The sequence below is a fragment of the Protopterus annectens genome, chromosome 8.part0 (genome assembly GCF_019279795.1).
Source record: "Protopterus annectens isolate FY-2018-M chromosome 8.part0, PAN1.0, whole genome shotgun sequence".
Classification (NCBI taxonomy): Eukaryota; Metazoa; Chordata; order Ceratodontiformes; family Protopteridae; genus Protopterus; species Protopterus annectens.
The window spans coordinates 1290297394-1290319645 of NC_056741.1; the positions used below are offsets into that span (position 1 = coordinate 1290297394).

General features: G+C 40.3%; 1 protein-coding gene across 6 annotated transcripts in view; it reads left to right on the forward strand.

Moving 5' to 3' along the window:
• ARHGEF1 (Rho guanine nucleotide exchange factor 1) overlaps positions 1-22252 on the forward strand; it is a 3019431-nt gene that overhangs the window by 2299336 nt on the left and 697843 nt on the right. For all 6 annotated transcript variants that reach the window (XM_044080805.1, XM_044080809.1, XM_044080807.1 and 3 more), the window contains 2 exons: positions 3357-3439; positions 3572-3697. In XM_044080805.1, the coding sequence (XP_043936740.1) occupies positions 3357-3439; positions 3572-3697 (209 nt within the window). The remainder of the gene's footprint in view (positions 1-3356; positions 3440-3571; positions 3698-22252) is intronic.

Consider the following 22252-nt stretch of genomic DNA (forward strand, 5'->3'; position numbering starts at 1 on the left):
TACAGAAGTGAAGAAGAGTTTTTGTTTCACTTATGAGCTGAGGAGGATGTTAGTTTGGGAATTTACACAGGGTACTAGCTGAGCTAGCTGTGGTTCTGAGAAGGATGATATGAGCACCTTTTTCTTCTGTTTTGACAGTGAAGCATACCTACTACATAGGAGGTTGTTCAGTTGTTACCTGAGCCAGGACCACCATCATTTCTTTGTCTGGCAAGGCCTTCTTCCTTACACTGCATGCCACCTTTTCAAATCTCTTCTGGCTGGAAAACTATCCTTGGTCCCCTATGGAAGAATCTGCAGTAACAGACTGATTTGATAAAGGACTGCAACTGTTTTAAGTTCATGTTTAAATAATTATTTCTTTGCTGCCACTTCAGTAGCTGTGCCTTCAAAAGAAGGGTGATGTGGAGTGCTCCAAATTAGCTCTTTCTTCCTTGCATATAGAGTGACTCTTCTCCTACTCTCTGTCTTGACTTCCCTTCCTTTGCTCTTATCCATGAGCTTCTTCGTACAGCACAGGTGATTTTAACATTGTGTGCTTGCTTTTTATGGTACATCGTACCCTTTTCTGGACGGTTTCTTCTTTCCATACTTTGAAGTGTTTGGTCATAGAACTGGCCCTGTAGTTCTTGGTGCCACACAGTACTGCAGCTCTCCAATGTTGTGCTGTTCTACCATACTTTTCAGTACAGGCCACAGCAGTTTCATGATGTAAGTGGATGGGCAGGAAGACATGGTCTTCAAACCTCCACAAAGTATATCAGTATAGGATGAATTTTAGAATACTAATACATAGGTTTGGTGTGCTGCAGTCATGCACTGCGAACCTTTTAACTTCATTGCAGTCACTTACTGAGTCAGTTTTCATGGTGTTCTGGACTCTGACCCTGCTTTCTTGTACCCTTACTTTTTAATTTTTGGCAATCATCCCATATAGCTTTTTGCTGCTGCAACAGTAATCTAATGATGAACAATAGTACAGTTGCGTACCTAAAGATATAACAGTAGATTTAATCAGACAGGTCGCCTTTGGAGTACTAACACACTCCACACCCCATATTTTTCTCAGTTGTTTTTCCTGGCCAGGTTGGGGTCCCAATCGCTTTTGTCCCATTGTTGCTGGCATGACATAATTTGAAGTGTCACAACTTGATATATCTTATGCTGCAACTTCCTTTCTTTGAGGCAAGAAAGCTTTGAAGTTTGATGGCCATATATCCTATTAATACCAGCACGTCCTTGTGCATCAGTGGATGTATGTTGCTTGAGGAAGGTGACCAAAAGCTTTAGTATGCTGAACGGCCATCTGGTACTCCTAGGAGGATACATCCCATATAACCTTATGTAACTGCAAAAGTGATCTATTTGAACATCTACTGTTAAGGTAAATTTACTTTCACAAATGTACTTTCTTGTGTGGTACTTAGTTTTATGGTGGAGAAGCCATCTCTGGATTATTTTGAACCAGCAGAGACGACCTGTATTGAATATATGCTTTAGATACTTTTCCTGCAGCAGTTACTATCAGTAAAAACAAGTATCATAATTGTAACTAGTGACTTGCAGCTAGCAGTATAGTTTTTTAACTGAACAGGGTTAATTTGAACATTTTAACCGGTGACTGGTATATAGGCAGACCTCCCTTCAGACAGATATACCAATTTTTCATGCACTGCCCCAGGCTAACACCGCGTACTCAACCTGAATTTCACCTTCAAAGTTGTACTCTCTTTACTTAGCCTTTCTGTACCCTAATCTTGTGCCTATAACGTTATATCTCTCTCACTAAGATGTTTTAATGTATATTCTCCCACAACAGTCTTTTACACTGTCCTTCCACAGACTGCCAGTCCACCCACTACCTTATTTCTCTCTGTCCTGCTTCCCATGCATTATCTCCTACAAAACTTCCATTTCCCAGGTAACTACCACTACCTCTATTTTCTTTAATACTGGTGTACTCAAGTTGTCTACCTTAGTCTACCTGATATTTCATATAACTACTTGTTCTCTTAAATGTATACCTCCTGCTAAATCTTTTGCTGCCTTTGCTACCCTTCTCTGTATTTAAAACTGATAAGCACATTGCATAACACCGCCACTATCTGTGTAATTTCTCTGTGACCAACTGCCTCATGAAAAAAAATGTATTTTCCTTAAATTTGTAGGTTACTGTATGTTAATATAATGTGTACTAGATGTACTCATGTAATTGTGTTTTCATGTAAACTCAATGTATTTTACAAAATGTCATTTTATTGTCTTCAAACGTACTTGATTAATATGTGGAGCTTTTCTCCTTGGGTTTCTGCTAAAAATGGGATAAACCCAATCAGAACTTCCAGGTAAACAAAGACTAAATTTTTCCCATTTGTCAAGGTAATATAAGGCATCAAGTTGTTAACTGAGCTTTGTCAAAGTGGTCCCTTAATAGCATCACATTTTCTGTGATAAATATAGCAGGTCCATGGAAAGAGGGGTGAGACTTCATTCTTCTAGAGGAGCTGCAACTCACCATGCATGCTTCAGGATGCTTTGTACAGGATGTATTTGCTTGATGAAGTAAGATTTAAGCAGTTCAGGTTGGATTTGCATTTGTAATGTAGAACAGGATTTACTAGGGTTTTTCCTCACTGTGCTTATTTGGTATGTTGTCACATCTTAGGATTCCCAGGAAGTATGCTGCTTGTTATCCTACCTGTATGATGTTGTTCTACTACTGTAAATACTAGTCAGAAATGATATTTGAACAGGGCATTTTAATAGTAGGTCTTTAAGAGATGGTTATTCAAGCAGTCAAGCAACCCACTATTCTACCCCCTCTCCCCACATGTTTCGGGTTAATAGCACATTGTAGATGGTTGTTCAGGATTTTTCTTTGGTTGTATTTATTTGTCTTTACAATAATTACATTCCTTCCAACACATCTTGCTGAGAAGGGGCCTCACTGGGAGAACTAAAGTAGAACAAGCCTGCACTGGTTTCAGATAGAGAGGTATGAGCCCAACATCAGTGGCACAATACGTGCGAACATGAGGGTGCTATTGCTGGCAGATGAATTTATAGTGAAAAGTGAGATATGCCCATGTGTTATTCAGCTGCTGTATTATTCTGTCAGGGGATCTACCCTGTTAAGGTTGTGAGTGCTTCAGTTATCTGTACTTTTTTACAGTTGAAGTAATTTCAGCCTGTATTTTGTAATTGGTCATTTGAGCACATTTCAAGTTTGGTATTTTGACATTATACCTAGTGTCAACAGGTTTCTGCTGACTGAACATGGCTGATTTTTTTTTTCTCCATTGAGCAGACCATTTCTTCAGTAGCTAATTTTGCCATTTTTCTCTTTCCCCTTCCAGTTACTTTCTGTGATAACTTAAAAAAGCTCCGCCATGAAGATGACTGTGTTGTGAAAGAGATCGGAAAAGTGCTTCTAGATAGGGTGTGTTTTTGATCTTCATTTATTTTATTACTTGATTGTTAAATGTATTATATGGCCATTGCTATGGTGCCTGCATCTTTTTCTGGATGTGATTTAACATTCCTTACCGTTTTCTTTTTGAACAATTTCTAGTTTGATTCTAGTGAAGGGATGTGGTTCCAGAAGATCTCTTCCCGGTTTTGTAGCCATCAGACATATGCACTGGAACAAATCAAGCAGAAACAGAAGAAAGACCCACATTTCAATGCCTTCATTCAGGTATCCTGCATGATATGATAAAAGCTTAAATATCCAGGCTTGACTTTGCTTTTCATTTCCTGACATTTCTGTGGTAAAGTGCTGAGTCGCCAATATGTGTTCAGGTCTGAACTTTTCTACTACCTCCTTTGTATATTCCCCATCTGCTCCTGTTGAATTCATAACTTCTTTAACACTGGAGTAGTCCCATGTCTGTAATACCTTTTCACACTGCAAATTAGCATATTGCCAGTGGCAGTATCTGCCTCAGTTTATGTTTTGTATTTCAACAGGAAAAGGTGATAATTCCAAACTGATGTAAAATAATAGTGTTCTATAAAGTATGTTGACCTCACTTGAGCATTTTTGTTACCGTACCACATGCTGAAAATAACTGCACACAGCGAAAACCAGACTCAGAAATCAAATAGTAATAAAATGTAATGCTGTATAGTGTACCGATTCATGAGGCCACACACACAAAATCACGGGCTAGTTAAAAAAAAAAAAAAAAAAAAAAAAAAAAATTTTTAAGCGCTTTCATCTACGTCAAGTGTAGACTTCATCAGAACACTAATTACTAAATTAGAAGCATTTAAGTAATAAACTTGCTAATGTAATCAGCAAGCTAAATGTGCTTCAAATTGCTTCCTATGTAGTTAGGTGGATAGCAAATTGAATGAGGGACAGAACCCATATAGTCAGAGGTGGCAGGTGAATCCCAAGAGAGCATGAAGGTAACCAGTGTAGTCCCACGGGGATCCAAACTAGGTCTTCTGTTTGGCATGTACTTCTATGATCTACATTTGAAACAGGATCTCTTCTTTACCAAGTTTGCGGATAAATGTAAACTCTGTGTCATCCTTTAATCCCCTTCTGATATGTAGATGCTGCAACTTGAACTCACACATGTTAATAGCTGGTCTACAAAAAATTTTCTAAAACTAATGCCAACATTTTCTTTTTTGAGTTAATGAGTCAGTTTTGATATTTTGTCAATCGCGCGAATTGCCATCGACAAAATGGTAGTAAACCCCTATATATATATATATATATATATATATATGTGTGTGTGTGTGTGTGATATTTATTTATTTTATTTTACATTTGTTTACTGGGAAAGTCCGACTGGGATAAGACCCATTTTCAGTGGAGGCGTAGGGAGAAAAGCTCCACATACAGAGATTATACAAAAACTTATACAAGAAATTATGCAAAAAAATATATATATACAAGACATACAGTACACCAGAAGTTACATTCAATGCTATTGTAGCTGACATTTGTTTTATACAATCATCAGATATCATTCCGTATTGTAGTGTAGACATTGTTTACTTCCTTAAATTGCCCCGTTACTTATCCACATGAAAATGTATTCCTTGCAGGAACTATCTGCTATTTAGAGCCAGCCCTACCAAGGGACATGCAGCATGGTAGTGGGCTACCTCTGCAGCCAAGTTGAATGCTAATGAGGCATTCTAGGAGAGTAGAATATGCAAATTAGCTACATGGTCTCCCCTGGAAATACAGTAAAGCATTTACATGGCTAAGTGATTCAGAGAATTGCTTGGCTGCGTAAAGTAACACGGCTGCTCGTGTTAATTAAAAGCTCGTGTCCACCCATCATGGTAGTGGTAAGTGCCAAGGAGTTAGTGGACAGGTAGTGTTAGGGGTGTGTGTGTGCGCGCGCGTGTGTGTGTGTGTCTCAGATTTGATCATGAGGAGGCTGCGTGTGTATGCATGACTGTGTGTGGGGGGGCTGCTACATTCTACTCACCCCTAGACTAATGAGTAAATACTGTAGTATTGAGTCAGAAGGGGACACTAGATGCCAGGGATACTTTATATAGCATGCCTTAAAGGCACTTAAAAGAAATAGCGGATGTGGGTTGGGGGCTACTAGATGCCACAGATGGTCTAAATAGTGTCATAAAGGCACTAAAAAGGTTCATACCTTGCAGTCTCCCATCCCACACAAGGTGATATTCTTCTGTGCCACAATTAGACACCAGGAATACTTGAAAATAGTCATTAAGTGTGTTAAACAAATATGTAAAGTGAAAGGGGAAGAGAACCTTGCACCCTTGGCACAGGAAGCAGCAGCATTAACCCACTACATTACTGACCAGTTAGTGTAGTCTGTTATTTTTCAGATATGTCTGGCATGGTTCATTGAATGAAATAGTGTGTGAGTCACAGTAGACAGTACAGACAATATACTTTGTGCAGACAATTCAGTACAAAGCAGGGAAGAATACTAGATGAGACCAGTGAGATTTGAGCTTTTACCAAGATCACCTAAAAGGTAATATAGAAACAGCTCTAGCATCCATATGCTGTCTGTGAGTGCTTAACAAGGATGAAACTATAATTCTTGGCATTTTTGACAGAATGTAAGGATCCATGATATTCAAAGGCAGGGACAAAAAGTAAGAAGACACACAGGGGAGTTTCTGTCAACTCTTGGATAGGTAAGAGGTATGTGGTGTGTATGTTTGATTGTGTTTATGTATGTGAAAGAGTGAATGAGTGGTGCCTGTGCCAGTGTGATGCATGTGCCACCAGTATTAGCTACCATAGGGAAGTGGTGATTTGTACTCACAGTGGTTAGCGGTGATTCAGAAGCATACAGATTAGTCAGTAATGATTTTTTTTTCTTATTGTGGCTAACATGTCTCTGAATCACAAATGCCTGGATTGTGTAAGCAGTCCTTTTTTTATCGAATTTCTTATTGCCAGCACTGGGTTTTTTTTGAATTCTCAGGTTTGCATTTTGCTGCCTTCTTTTCCATATTTTTTATGCAAAATGTTATATTTCGGGGGCTTTGTCTAGTTTACCAGGTACTTAGTTTTTCTGTGCCTTCTCATATTTTCTTGCAAGTTTGTGTGTATTTGTATGTGTATGCATATACTTGTGTTTAGATATATATATATATATATGTGTCTACATGTACACACATGCACGCCCACACACACAGAAGTATATTTCATATTATGGGTATAGTGACTATAATTGACACACCTAAATGTCGGTGTCAGTATTATCAACCACAAAAAGTCAGAAGCATAAACATCAACAATGAAAATCCTCTCACATGCAAAAAAAAAAATAAATAAAAAATAAACCAGACTTTTTTGCAGGTTGCCAAGGCCCCCCCTACTAATTGTATATACTGAATACATGATCGCACTCTTCTGGGGTAAGGGACATATTCTCCAAACCCAGAGACTGTCAGTCTTGCACACCTGTCTTCTGTGTTTAACATAACAGATGTCAACAAATGGGAGTGTCAGCTAAAGTCATGGCTCGTATACAAATGTATATACACATATATACGTGTGTGTATGTATGTCTCTCTCTCTATATATATATATATATATATATATATATATATATATATATATATATATATATATACATATACACACACACACACACATACATATATATATATATATATATGTGTGTGTATATATATATATATATGTGAGTGTATATATATATATATATATATATATATATATATATATATATATATATATATATATATATACATATACATACACACACACACACACACACACATACATATATATATATATATATATATGTGTGTGTGTATATATATATATATATATATATATATATATATATATATGTGAGTGTATATATATATATATATATATATATATTTGCCATTCAGAACATAGTTACTCTTATCAATATTTATGGATGGCTTCTGTAGGCCAGTTAAAGATGAGCAGCCTGGTGTGTCAATCTTCAGTGGCTTAAACTTGTCAGCTTAAATCACTTTCCTCATTTCTGCTTTCATTCCATGTCATTGCTGCTGAGGCAGAGGTCTTTGAATTGGGATGGTAGAGTTGAATTCAAGAGAAAGCTGAGTCGGACTAGTAAGATCTTTTACTTCGTATTTCTGACTTTGGTATGGCATTTACCTTTAAAGTACACTTTTTTTCTTCCATTAGGTGCCTAGTTTGACCTTGTCTGGTTGCAGCAGGCACAGTTGTATCAAAGACCACTTCAGAATGTATAGCTGAAGTAACATTTTCTTGCTGTTTCAGGGGTATGATAAGAAATTAAATGTCCATTATAAACCATCAGAATAGCTGGATACTTGATCAATACTTTAGATTATAGGTTAAAAGCTTAACTACTTTAAGGGAGTTATTTTTATTAATGTTGACATTTGTGACGTCATGACACAACCTCAATTTGCATGTTTTCAGGGTAATAGTCAAGTATTTCTTAGGGCAGAAGCAATTTAATTCTTCTCTCCAAAATCAGAGAGCCTTTCTTATGCAAAAGACTCTTAATTTAGGCCATAAGAATGGGAATCCAGCTCCATTTCATGTTTGGAACAAGGAATTTTCCACACACAGTGGCACTTTCCCCATCAGAAACTGCTAAAATTCCTTAATAGTGTAAAAGTGGTATTAACCTCCATCTCCTCGTCCAAATGAGACTCTGCAACTGAAATGTCTCCCCAATCAATCCTGTTAAGAAAACATTGCATAAACCAAAACCTTGGGTTATTTGAAAAAAGAAGCGACTGAGGAAGTGCGAAAAAGTATGAAAAAGAAATATGGACATGGGAAAGAGAGAGAGATTTGATCTGGTGCAGTATATTTATGCAAAGGAGAAAGTCAAATTAATTAATACAAAAAGCAGCCGTAAAGATATTCAAAGAGAAATACAGGCAAAGGCATACAGATGTGGAAAATTTCATAACACAAAAAATAAGATTACAAAGAGGGAACGTAGAACAGAAGATTAATAAAGTAGAAGGTAAAAACATACAAGCCGAAGTTTTGGAATACTTGTGAAGTGAGGGTTTTAGTGTAGGAAGTCTAACACAGATTATATCACAGCATGATGGAACGAAGAGTCCCCCAGGTAAGGAGAAACAGGAGGAGGAGACATCTGAAGAAGGAATATGGACTTGGGAAAGAAAGAGAGATTTAATATGGTGCAATGTTTATGCAGTGGAGAAAGTATAACTTATCATTACAAAAAAGCAGAACCAATGATATTTGAAGAGAAATACAGGCAATGGCATCCATATATGGAAAATTTCACAGTACAAAAAAAAGTGGAAGTGAGCATTAATAATGGGCAAGTTAAAGAAATAGAAACTGAGGTTATGGTTTACTTGCATAGCGAAGGATTTGGTGTAGAAAATCTAACTAACACCATAGCAGGATAGAGCAATGGATTGCCAAAATAAGGAGAAACCAGTGGAGCAGGAAACATCTGATCAGTTGCCATATGAAGGTACTTTAGAGCCTTCCACAGGAAACCAGTACAAAAGTTTAGTTGGAGTTGCACAGCAAGGAAAGTAACAGAAAACAGTGGCAGCTCTGAGAACAGTAGAGAACATTATAAAGGAATTAAGGTAATAAGTGTCACTGTTAGAAGAGTATAGAAGAGGGAACAGATTGACAAAATTACTCAGAAAGATAGATGTGATAAAAGCAATCCGCAGTATCAGAACATATCAGGATCTGTCGTGCACTATTGCAAATGATAAACTAAAAATATCAGCACAAGTAGAAAAACGTAGAAGGTAAGTAGGTAAATATAAAGGGAAAGTACAAAATAAGCAATTTATTGATGACCCAAAAAAGTTTTGTAAAGAATTGGGAAATAAGGTAAAAGAAATTGAAACACCACCAGAAAGGAAGAAATAGATACATTTTGGAGAAATATCTATGCAGATCCTGTGGAACATAACAAACGTGCTGAATGGATAGAAGTAGTAAAAGAAAGAATACGAAGTTCAGATGTAAAGGATATGAAATGGGATAAAGTAATGACCAGAGAGATTAAAACAAAGTTAGGAAAAGCTCTTAACTGGAAATCCCCCAGGCCCAAATGCAGTACCCAACTTCTGGCTAAAAGTACTAACATCTGTACATGAAGATTTAACCATGAGTAAGAACTGTTTGTGTACACCCCGAACAGTCACCAACCTGTTTAACATTAGAAACAATACTCCTAAATAAGAGTGAACCTGCAAGCTATCCAAAAAACTATAGACCAATAACTTGCCTTCTGATGACGTATAAACTCCACACTAGACTTGTTGCCGACAGATTTTATAGTCATTTAGAAGGAAAATGAGTCATGGCAGAAGAACAAAGGGTAACAAAAAGAAAGTCTTATTGAACAAAGGATCGTTTGTAGTTAGTCATAATGAATTGTAAAAAGGGGAAGAATGTATGGCATGGATAGACTACAAAAAAGCATTTGACAGTACCCCACATTTCATGGATAAAAGAGTGCTTAAAATGTAGGTATAAGATGCACACTACACTGATCAATTACATTACAGTGACAAACCACTGTGCAGTTAAGCCATGATAAAGGACAAATTATTATTCCAGGGATGAAAATTCAATTCCAGGGCGACTTTGTCACCACTTCTCTTCTGTCTTGCCCTTAACTCATTAAGTTGTCTACTTAACAGATTAGGTCATGGCTGCAATTTGGCTCCCAGAAAACAAAAATTATAAAGATGTTTTTATCTTCTTTTTGTGGGTGTTTGAAAAAAAAACTGTATAGTTCATCATATGAGAAACTGAAAGCACAACTGCAGGTGGTCAAAACCTTTTCAGATGATATAAACATGTTATTTGGTTTTGATAAATGTGCAAAAGCAACCTTTAAAGCAAGGAAAGCTGCAGCACCAAGAAAACTTCAGCCTCGGACAGGAATGTGCTATAGGTTCATAGGTGTAGTGCCCTGGCATTATGCCGCCCGGCGTTAGTTTCCAGTGCCTCTATCAATAAGAGCCACTGGAGTGATCCTCAGGGTGAACTTTCTATTTCCCATCCACTCATCAAGATTTCTCTTGAAGAGGCTCAGTGAGGTGCTCTGCTTGACATGTATGGGAAATCTATTCCAGAGCATGGGCAGTCTCTGGGTTATGAACCTGTCCCTCCAACATGTGTTCATTGTGTAATGAGGTTGAGGTCTCTGGAGCATGTGGTGTTGGAGGGATTGGGATTTCTTTAGATGTAGCATTTCTTACAGAGCTGGGTCAGACATGGCTTTGTAAGTCAAGCAAAGAATGCCTCTTAGTAGACGATATGAGACAGAGACAGTAGCTCGGGTTTTTTGAGTTTGTCTGTGTAGGACATGTATTTAAGGCCTAGGATCCTCTTCGTGAGGTACTTTTGCGTTCTCTCCAGCTGTTGCAGGTGTCTAGTGAGGTACATGCCAAGTGGGGCGTTATACTGTATGATTGGTCTAATGAGGGAAGAGTAGAGATAAATGATGACCTCTTTCTTCCTGGATGCAAAAACCTTGGTAATGAGATGTGCCACATAGAAGGACTTTCTGACCACAGTGGTAATGTGGTAGTCGAAGGAGAGGATGCTGTCAACCTGTGTCCCCAGATCTCTTATAATGCCTTCAGTGTTCAGTGGGCTCCCATCTATGTGGTAATTAGTGGGAACTGAGTTTTTCCCAAAGGGGATGACAACATATTTTTTGGAATTAAGCTTAAGGCCATGGTTTCGACACCAGTCATTGGTCTCAGTGAGGCCTTTCTGTAGGATGTCTGCATCACTTGGGGAGTTAATAATTGCTCCCAGTTTGCAGTCATCTGTGAACGTGGTCAGCCAGAGTCTCTCCGTTTTGGTCTGGACTTCTGAGAAGTAGATGCCAAACAGGAGAAGACCCAGGACTGATCCCTGTGGACTCCACTCGTGATTGGTCGGAGTCTGACTTGGAGTCCGCTACTTTCATACTGTGGGTTCTGTCTGTGAGCCAATTTGCAACCCACCTAACGATATAGGGGTTGATGCCTAGTTTGGTGAGTTTGTCAGTAATTCCTGAGTGAGGAATGGTATCAAATGCCTTGGCCAGATGGAGGTAGGCTGTATGAACTGCCTTACCTTCATCCACAGCTGTGGTAACTGACTCATAGAAGTCATCCAGGTTAAGCAGACATGATCTGCCTTTCACAAAACCAAATTGCATGGTAGTTTGGAGAATGTTCTTTGTGTTTCACTGTTGCAGTCATTACATTTGGGTAATCTGCTGGCAGGTTGCCCTCAGTCGGCCTGATTAACAAAGTCTTGGGTCCTGCTTCAGTTGCTGTCCCTTCTTCCAAGACGTCAAGTGCCCAAAGCAGAAGCAGTTCGCAAGTGCCGGTCAGCCGACTCCTGAAATTTTCGTTTTTGAGTTTCAGAACCAAAGTCTTCAACTTAAAGCTAAGTACCCCATTGGGGAAACGTTTTCTTGCTCCTTACCGATGTCAGTAAAAGTTAATAATTGCATTACTTGTGGAAAGCAAATACCTCATAAAGATTTTCATTCGTACTGTATTCCTTGCCTAGGCCCTGACCACGACATACCTTGCTGTCGGTTTTGTGCCTTATTTAATCAGCGCACTATCCGTCGTCGGTACATTTTTGCCCCTAAATATTTTGGTTCTCGATTTAATTATCCAGAAATGTCGGTTAGCCATCCAACTACCGGGATTCCAAAAAATCGCAAAGATAAAGACAGATGCCGCCAAGGTCCAAAACTGCCGACGACACTTCTCCTAAGCCAGTCGCCAGTTCGCCGGTACTCAGTGAGGCACCCTCGCAGCCCCTGATACCTGCTACTTCTGATTCGCAGGCCTCTACTGAGACCCATTCAGAGTCCGGTATACTGCGAGATGCTTCAGCTATGGAACCCTCGGATGTTTCTACCTTGGATGGGTCCGGAGCTGCTGTGCAGGCACCGGCTTCTGAGGGTGTATTCAGGCCTACAGACTTGCATATTAAATCGACACCACCTTGATTATTAAGGCCTAAATCTCGATCCATGTGTAAGAAACCGACGCCCAGGCCACATGTTCAGGCCCCTATGCCTAAAAAACAAATTATAAAAATGGCTGAAGATCTAATTACTCTAATCAGCGGTAGTCAAACCCCCCCCCCCCCCCCAGAGGCCTAGGGCTGAGCTTGATTATGAATCTTCTGATCAGGATTCTATTTCTTCTGACTCTTCTAATGACCTGGATTTGTCCATACCTACTAATGAGGATTCTGATGCAGAGGATTCCATTCCCTCTGCTTCCCCTCCTGAGGATTTTTCTTTTGGGGAAACTTTACATACTTTAAGGGAGCATTTCCACTGGGAAGGCCAGGAATTTTCTGATTCAAAAAAGAGGCTTAGGGATTTCCTTTTTGTACCTGAGCGTAGGCCTTTGGCTATATATCCTGTACTAGACATTGTTGATGTGTTCTCGGAATCCAGTTTGGCCTCTGATTCCCTGCCTCCGTCTCCTAATAAACCTGACAGATATTACAGAGTTCCTGAGTCCCACAAGTTCCTTTTCAGAAATCCTGTTGCAGATCCAGAAACCTTTTCTCAAGGGCCCAAGGGCATTAAGGCTTATACTGCTAAAAATTCTACCCCTTCTGATAGAGACTCCAGGGCGCTGGATAGATGGGGTAAAAAGGTTTATACTTTTGCAACCTTGGCAATCAGAGCTTTAAACTGCCAATTTCATATGTTAAAATATCAGCAGCATATTATTGGACTGCTTAAGCAGAAAATGATATTGATTCCTGACTGTCTGGAAAATAGATTTACAGGATCTAATGCATTCTGCTGAACAAGTTGGAAAACATACTTTGCAATGTGGTTTTGATTCTTTAGAGGCCCCTTGCAGGGCTGCTGTTACGGGTCTGTGCTTAGAAGGCATGCTTGGCTTATGGAGCAATCTTTGCCTGATCATGTTAAAGCTAAATTGTTGGATGCTCCTTTAAATCAGGACCGCCTGTTTAGCAGTAAGGCTGAAGAAGTTCTAAAAAAGATGGAAGATAAAGCAAAATCTATGCAAACTGTTAAACATTTCTTACAAGTGTAACCTCCATGATTTAGCAGGCACTGGCCTACTAAGAATTGGTCCTTTCCAGCCCCTTCCAGATCCTCTCAAGCCAAACCCAGACACAGCAAAAACCCCAGGTTTCAGTCCCAGGGGACTCTCAGAACTAAGCAGTGGGGGGCCTCCACTTCCAAATCTGGAAATTACAAGACACCCCCCTATGGTAAACAGTCTCAATGACTTCCTTTTAAAATTACCAAGCACTTATCTTTTAACTGCCCCTTTGGGTGGAAAGATTGCTCTTCATGCAAAGAACTGGGAACTCATAACCCAGGACAAATGAGTTTTAAATATAGTGTCCCAGGGATACAGATTATATTTCCACACGTTGCCAACACCAAACGGGTGGCCAAACCTGCCCACAAATCAGTGGGCAGACACTCAAAAACAAGTTCTTTCCTATTAAACATGGGGGCTATGCAGCTGGTACCAGAAGAGGAAAAGGGACAAGGTTTCTATTCCAGGCTTTTTCTGGTACCCAGAAAAGACAAATCATGGCATCCAATCCTGGACCTGTCTACTCTAAACACCTTTCTGGAGATTCCAAAACTCAAGATGCTGACTCTTCACCAGTTACTTCCTATGCTAGGCAAAGACGCCTGGTTGGCAACTCTAGATTTAAAAGAAGCATACCTGCACATTCCAATCAGGGAATCTTGCAGAAGATACTTACGCTTCAAAGCAGTCTGCTTGCATTATCAGTTCTCTGCACTGCCCTTTGGCTTGTCTACTGCGCCCAGGGTATTCACAAAGGGCCTGGCTCCAGTTATGCTTTTTGCAGGCAAAGAAATATTCAAATATATCCATACCTGGACGATTGTCTAATTTAGGCAGAAAACCAGGACATACTTCTAAATCATCTGGCGTTTGTAAAAAGGGTTCTAACTTGTCTGGGGTACACCATAAACAAAAAGAAATCACAACTGGGTACCCTGTCAACAGATTACATTCCTGGGTGCAAGCTTGAATACAACTGCCCAGATGACTTTCCTCATGCCAGAGAAGCAAATTCATTTGGTAACTTACTTCAAACAAGTGGCCACAAAAACCCTGCTGTCTGCAAGACAAATACTGCAAGCCTTGGGGTTCATGGCCTCCTGCATTCTTCTAATTCCATATGCAAGACTGCATATGAGGAAACTACAGTGGTATCTAAAAAGTCTATGGAGTCAACATTGTCACTGCCTGGAAACAATGATTCCTATCATACCTTGCCTACGCCTGGAGTTCCTATGGTGGGCAGAGACCTGACACCAAAACAAGGGACCACCATTCACACTACCCCCTGCCGCTCAATCCCTAACTACAGATGCATCAGACTATGCATTGGGGGGGGGGGCTCACCTGGCAGGGAAGTGCATTCAGGGCAAATGAAACCCAACTCAAATGCACCTACATATCAATCAAAAAGAAATGTTAGCTGTACAGAATGCTCTGACAGCCTTCAAGGACTACATTCTTCCAGGACAACTAATGGTAAAGAAGGACAACACCACGGTTATGTGGTACATAAACAAGTAGGGGGTACACATTCCTACCCCCTCTGCAGACTAGCCATGGCATTGTGGAGCACAGCCTTGAGCTGCCAAGTGCACCTACAAGCTCAATTCCTGCCAAGAAAATTGAATACACTAGCAGATGGACTAAGCAGAAACCTAATGGACCCACACAAGTGGAAACTGGAACCTCAGATTTTCAACATGTTGACAAGCGAATGGGGTTAGCCCAGGCATAGATCTATTTACCTCCCATCAGAACTACCAGTTGGACAAGTTTTGCACAAGCACTCCCCACAAACAAGCCTGGAAAGTGGATGCTCTGTCCTTCAGCTGGAAAAACCAATCAGTCTGCGCCTTTCCCCCTCTGCCTCTGCTCTCCAAAGTTCTACTGAAAATCAAACAGGACAAACCAAGGATGATTTTGATTGCTCCAGACTGGCCGCGCCTACACTGGTACCCCCTCCTGCACAGTGTGTCGCAAATATATCCCTGGCACCTGCCTCAGACCCCTTCTCTGCTGTCTCAGCAGGAGAACCAAATTCTGCACCCTGAGCTTCAAACATTGAACCTTGCAGCCTGGATAATCATTTAAATTCACCCTTATCATCCCTAAGCAAACCTGTGATGGATGTCATCTTGGAGGCAAGAAGACCTAGTACTAGAAAATCTTATGCTGACAAATGGAAAAGATTCTGTGCCTGGAACCAACCTTTAGGGATGAGCACAGCAGTGCCCCGTTTACCTCAGATTTTGTAATACTTAACTGAGATGCTTCACAAGGGCCTGTCTTTTTCCTCTATTAAAATCCACGCCTCAGCTATTTCATCTCACTATAACACAGAACCCACCCTCTTCTCTCATCCTCTGCTCAAGCAGTATCTCAGAGGGGCAAAAAACTTGAGACCACCCAGAAGAGCTCCTACCCCTGCCTGGGATCTTACCTTTATTTATTTATTTTTTATTTATTTTACATTTGTTAACCGGGCTAGTCTGACTGGATATATTTCCATTTTCAGCAGAGGCCCGGGGAGAAAAGCTCCACATATGGACATAAGAGATTTATAATGAGTGCAAATAACAAGTTACAAATAACAAGTTGCAGACTTGTAACACTTCAACCAAAGCATCTTGATTACAAAAAGAAGGCAGCTGACAAAAAACTGAAATACATTCTATTAAACATCAATACAACTTCTAGAACCCGATAAATAATAAGAGAGACCAGGGAAAAGAACTAAAACATTGAAAACTAAAACTAGATTACAAAGAATTACACTACCTAGACTATCTAAATACTATCATCTTTAGCATAATTACATATTGTAGCATGAGAAGAGAGAGTAAAGGGACAGGAGTTAGCAAAAAAAGGCAGTAGAAGGGCAGTGTAGAGTTGAAAAAGATATAAGCTTCCTGGGAATAGGGTCAGAGACACAAGAAATAGGATTTGTGAGGAGAAGGAGGCAAGGTGGTGAAAGGCCAGTAAAAGGGGGGGGGCGTAAGAAAAGGGAGAGGAGTGGTAGGTAAGGAAATAACATTTAATCAGGATTTGAACAGGGACACATCCAGTGGCTTTTCAGGTAGATTCTAAGTTTTTGTTTAAACAAAGGTAGTAGATGCCATAGAAGTAAGTTCAGTAGGAAGTTGATTCCAGTGTTTACCCAAGGCATTTGAGAAGATGGAGTCACCAGCTAGGTTATTAGATTTTGTCAAGGAAACTAGCAGTTTGTTTGATGAGCGGAGAGAGTTTAGATTAGAATATGTGGTTAAGAGGTTAGAAAGTGCAGGTGTCTTTTGACTTTGGTATAGAGCTCTATGGACAACTGTAAGTTGGGAAAGAAGTAGCATGTTAGACAGTTCAAGCCAGTTAAGTTGCTGCAGATTTAAACAGTGATGTGTTCTAAAAGGCTTACCAGTAACAAATCTGGCTATGTTATTGTAGGTGGTTGATAGTTTGTGAAGATTGTTTTTTTTGAGGTTAGTGTAGATTGGTGAGGCATAGAGAAGAGTAGAGATGAGGTGAGAGTGGGCAAGAGTAGCTTTGGCTGGGGAGGCTAAAAAAGTCCTAATTCGATAGAGAGAGCCAAGTTTCCTGTTTACATTTTTAATGGTATTATTAATGTGACAGTCAAAGGTAAGGTTGTTGTCTATTGTGACACCTAGTAGTTTGGTAGTGGGGTCAGGTGATATAATGGTTCCATTATTAGATAAGATATTGAAATCTAGTGCAGGGGATCTATTAGTAGGCTTAAAGAGTAGTAGTTTGGGTTTTTTTGCATTAAGGAGTAGGCAACGTTTTAAGAACCAAGTTTCGACTTTGGAGAATATATCTTGTGTATTAGTTTGGAGTTCAGCAATGGATTTAGCAGAGCAAATTAGTGTGGAGTCGTCAGCGTATTGTATGCATGTAGCCTGGGGAATAGCTGCTTGTAGGTCGTTTATAAAGAGGGAGAAAAGAAGAGGTCCGAGGATAGAGCCTTGGGGGACCCCAAGTGAGATAGGTAGAAGAGATGATAGTTTCTTATCCCAGAGAACGGCTTGTTTCCTATTAGAGAGATAGGAACTGAACCAGTGGATAGCTTTAGGCTCTAAGGAAAGAGATTTGAGAATTTGTATAAGGAGAGAGTGATTAACCATGTCAAAGGCTTTGGATAGGTCGATAAAGAGAGCTGAAGACAGGATGTTATCATTACGATTCTTGTTAATCAGGTCAGTAAAGGAGAGGAGAGCGGTAGTTGTGCTATGAAAAGGCCTAAAGCCATGTTGACAAGTAGTAAGAATGTTGTTTTTTATTAGGTGGTTCATTAACTGCTGGTGAACACATTTTTCCATGATCTTAGCGAGTGGGGACAAGAGAGCTATGGGTCTATAGTTGGAGTAATCATAGGAGTTACCTCCTTTGTGTAAGGGTATGATGTGTGAGATTTTCCAGATGTCAGGTATGGTTTCTTCACTGATAGTTCTATTAATGAGAATGGATATGGGATAGGCTATTTCGGAGGCTGCTTTTTGAAGGAATTCAGATGGAAGTTGGTCTGCTGAAGGGGAGCATGGTTTGAGTTTATGGATACATTTCTGTATAAAGGAGGTAGAGATTGGGTAGAAGCCTAAAGGTTGGTAGTTTGAGGGATACAAGGTCAGGGATGTTAGTGTTGTCACAAGTGAGATGAGAGGCCAAGGCATTAATAGTGTCATTAAAGAAAGAGTTGAAAGTATTGGCTATATCAAGGGCAGAATTCTTTTCAGACCCAGATGGGGATGGAGTGGAAGTCTGTCCAGGGTGTAGAAGTCTATTTAGTGTTGACCAGAATTTTTGAGGGTTGTTGTGATTAGTTTGCTGGAGGTTACTAAAATAACTTCTTTTATCAGTGAAGATGGCTTTTTTGGTAGTATTTCTTAGGTGCCTGAAAGTCTGTTGGTCTATAGGAGATTTGCTAGTTCGCCATTTTTTCCATGCTTTATTTCTAAGTAACATTTTTTGTCTAGTGTCATTAGATAGCCAAGGGGCAGGTTTTGATTTAATTCGGATGGAGCGTTTTGGTGCATGGTAATCTGGAATTGTTAGGAATGTGGTGTTGAAGTATTGGGCAGCTTCTTCAAGAGGCAGTGTCTTTACTGGGTTCCAGTTACAGGCATTTAGTTCAGTTTTAAATTGAATAGTGTTGAAATGTTTAAGATCGCGTATGGTTCTGACAATAGGAGTATTGTAAGGGGCATTTTTCTGTCTTATAATATAAGTTAAATTGTGATCACTAAAGTCATCAGGTAATGTTCCAGACTTATATTTTAGTAGAGGTTTATTCACGAGAATCCAATCAATAATACTTTCTTTGTTATTAGGTTTATTTATCCTAGTAGGGGTGCTTATTGTCTGTGTAAAGCCATGGAGGTTGATATGAGAGGTTGGGTTATTAGTGTTAAAATAGGTCCAGTCTAGATTAAGGTCTCCTAGTATTATGGTTTCTTGTGGGTGGGTGGAGGTGGACCAACTGAGGATATTTTCTAAGGTAGTAACATTGTTGCCTGGTGGTAGATAAATACAGATTATATAGATAGATTTTTTGGGGTTAAGTTGAAGCTTTGAGATAAGAAGTTCAGACTTGCTAATGTCCTGGTTGTCACAGGGTACTAATGTTACATTGAGTTCATTTTTGAATAAAATAGCTACTCCTCCACCTTTTTAGTTTTATGGTCGAGTCTTAAGATGTTGTAACCTGGGGAGTGATTTCATTGTCTGTAGTGAAGGGTTTTAACCAGGTTTCAGTTAAACAGAGAATATCAAAGGAGTGGTGTTCAAGAAGGGAGTGGAGATGGGTGATTTTGTTATTTATACTTGATGTTAAGATGCCCTATGAGTAGGGTATTAGTGTTGGAGTTTGGTATCAGTGAGGAAGAGTTTGGGATAATGTCTGATGAGGTAGGGAAAGGCCCTGGGTTTGGGTGAATGTCCCCATCTGCCAGGGTAGAGTGGGTAAATTCAAGGTGAGCTTTGTTAGACAAGTTCAGGAAGTATTTTAGTTTCTTAAGCATGAGATTTTGAACTTTAATATGAGATAGCCTGTGATATTTAGCTTGGAGGAAGCTGGGGGTAGAAGTTATATTTGTGTGAAAAGTTTAGGCTATTGAAATCTGAGGCTGTATATTTGGGAGTGTGGTGAAAGTGGTAATTGAGGCATGATTCATAACAGGTTAGGAAGTAGGGTAGTGTGAGAACAAGCAAAATAATCAATAGAAGTATTTGTTTTGTCCGTGCAGTTTTTGTTACAGAGTTTTTAGAAGAAGTGTTGAAAGCTTTGCAGGACATGTTTATCAGTGGGGAAAAGAGTTAACTTAGGAGTTAGGTCAGATTATAGAATTAGTAAGAGAAGCTAGAAGGAAGGGTTAAAGTAAGTATTTGTATGTGTGTGGGAGGGTGGAGATAGGGGATGTAATAGAGGAGGGTGTGTTTGGGAGGGAGGTACAAACTAGAGTAGGTGTTTTGGATAGGTGTAGTCAAAGGGGGGGTGTGGTATGTGAGGTATAAGGCTGAGGGCCCGTGGGGTGGGTGGGATAAGGGGGTAGGGAGGGGAGAGCGAGTCAATCAGTTTAGTAAGCTGAAACATTACAGTTTCCTAAGCTATGCAGTGTAATCAGAAGGGCTTGCGGAGAAAGGTACAGGAAGATGGAGAGGAGAAGGTAGTTTTACAAAAATATAACAGGTATAAGGTATATGTAAGAATATATAGGGATTAGCAGTGGGTCCCTGAAAGGAGTAAGTGAGAGTATGTAGGTAAGCAGAAAAGCCAAGATACAGTCATCTAGAGAATCAATAGGTGAGAAGAAGAGTGAGAGGAATGCAACAGCCAGGAAAGTAGTGTAGGTACAGCGAGGGAACAGAAAAGGACAGGCGAGCAGGACATCGCTACAGAGGTGAAGCTGGCAGAGGAGGGAGACTCTAGGCCAAACAGGGGCAGGAGGGAGTAACTAGGAAAGATGAAAGGGGAACTAGTAAACTGCAGGTAGGCAAGGGACAAACAGTCCTAACTGGAGCCACGTGAGTGCTACCCACAAGAGGAAAACACATAGAATAATATAATTCAGCAAATAGACGTACAGTCCGTAATGTTGAGAGTAAGTATCACTAGACCGTCATTCAGGAGGAGCTAGGGGTGCTTCCTGGGTGCCAGCACAAAATGGCCTGCTTTGTATCTTCTGGGAATCCAAGTGAGATAGGCCAATAGGGAGGGGACACCCGATGAGGAGCACAAGGCTTAAAATGAGTCCGTAATGTTGAGAGTATGTAAAGAGTTTGTTTTGGAGAAACTCACTCTTCCTCCTTTTGAGCCAGCTGCTACTGCAGACTTAAAATTTCTTTCTTGGAAAACAGCCTTCCTTTTAGCAATCACTTCAGCTAGAAGGATATCAGAATTACAGGCCCTTATGGCAGTGGAGACTTTCATCATCTTTCATGCAGACAGTGTGTCTCTCTGGGCCAATCCTTCCTTCATGCCCAATGTGGTTTCCAGTGTGGCTCTTAATCAGTCCATTCATTTGCCAACCTTCTTTCCCAATCCGCAGAACAAAGGGGAACGGATTCTGCATTCCTTGTATGTGCACAGACAACTTAGATTCTACTTGGACAGGGCTAAATCTCGAAGAAAATCTGAGCAATTGCTGGTAGCATTTGCTGCAGGGGCAGAGGGAAGGCTATTTCAAAACAAACCATTTCTAAATGGATAAGCCATTGCATTCATTTTTGCTATAAGCACCATGGAAAACCTATTCCCCAGGGGATCAGTTCTCACTCCACCAGGGCTACATTTACTTCTGCAGCCTTCCTCAGAGGTGTTCCTACCAGGGATATCCTAGAAGCTGCTACGTGGAGTTCTGTACATACATTCACCAAGCATTATCTTTTACCAATTTTCTCTAAATCCAGAGCTGGCTTTGCCACTGCTGTCTTGCAGGGCCTTATAAGCTGGCCCTAATGCTGTATAAACCCCTCCTCCCAACCATAGGGAGGAGGAGTGTATTCACTGTTGCAGTCTTGGTTACCCTCCCTCCAGTCCCCTAGTTTTTTCTGGAAATACCTCTACTTTCCTTTACTATGCTTAAAAGCCTTTTTGGTGTATTTGCTTTTGGTTGGAGGTATACTTTTGTGTTTTTGTATTTATTTGCTCCCCGTTAGGGGGAGCACCTGACATCTGGGGCAAGAAAAACTGATGTAATGGCGTCGGCTGCATGTTTTATACCCCTGACGAGCTGACTTCATGGAAGAAGGGCCAGCAACCGACGCTGGACCCAAGACTTTGTTACTCAGGCCGACTGAGGGCAACCTGCCAGTTGATTTACCCAAATGTAATGACTGCAACAGTGAATACACTCGAACATCTACATTTATAGTAAGTGTACACAACTGTACTTTCCCTGTATCCTTGTTAATTAGGTCCATGATGATGCGCTCCATAGCCTTCCATATCAGACTCGTCAGGCTAATGGGACAATAATTTCCAGGGTCGTAGTTTCTCCCCCTTTATGGAGTGGGGTGACTGTAGCAGTGTGCCATTTGGTAGGGACAAAGCCTGAGGTGAGGCTGTGAGTGAACAGAGCACACAGATGTGGTGCCAGTTCACTTTGTAATTCATGTAAAACACAGCCAGGGATACTGTCGGGTCATATGGAGGCTGTTT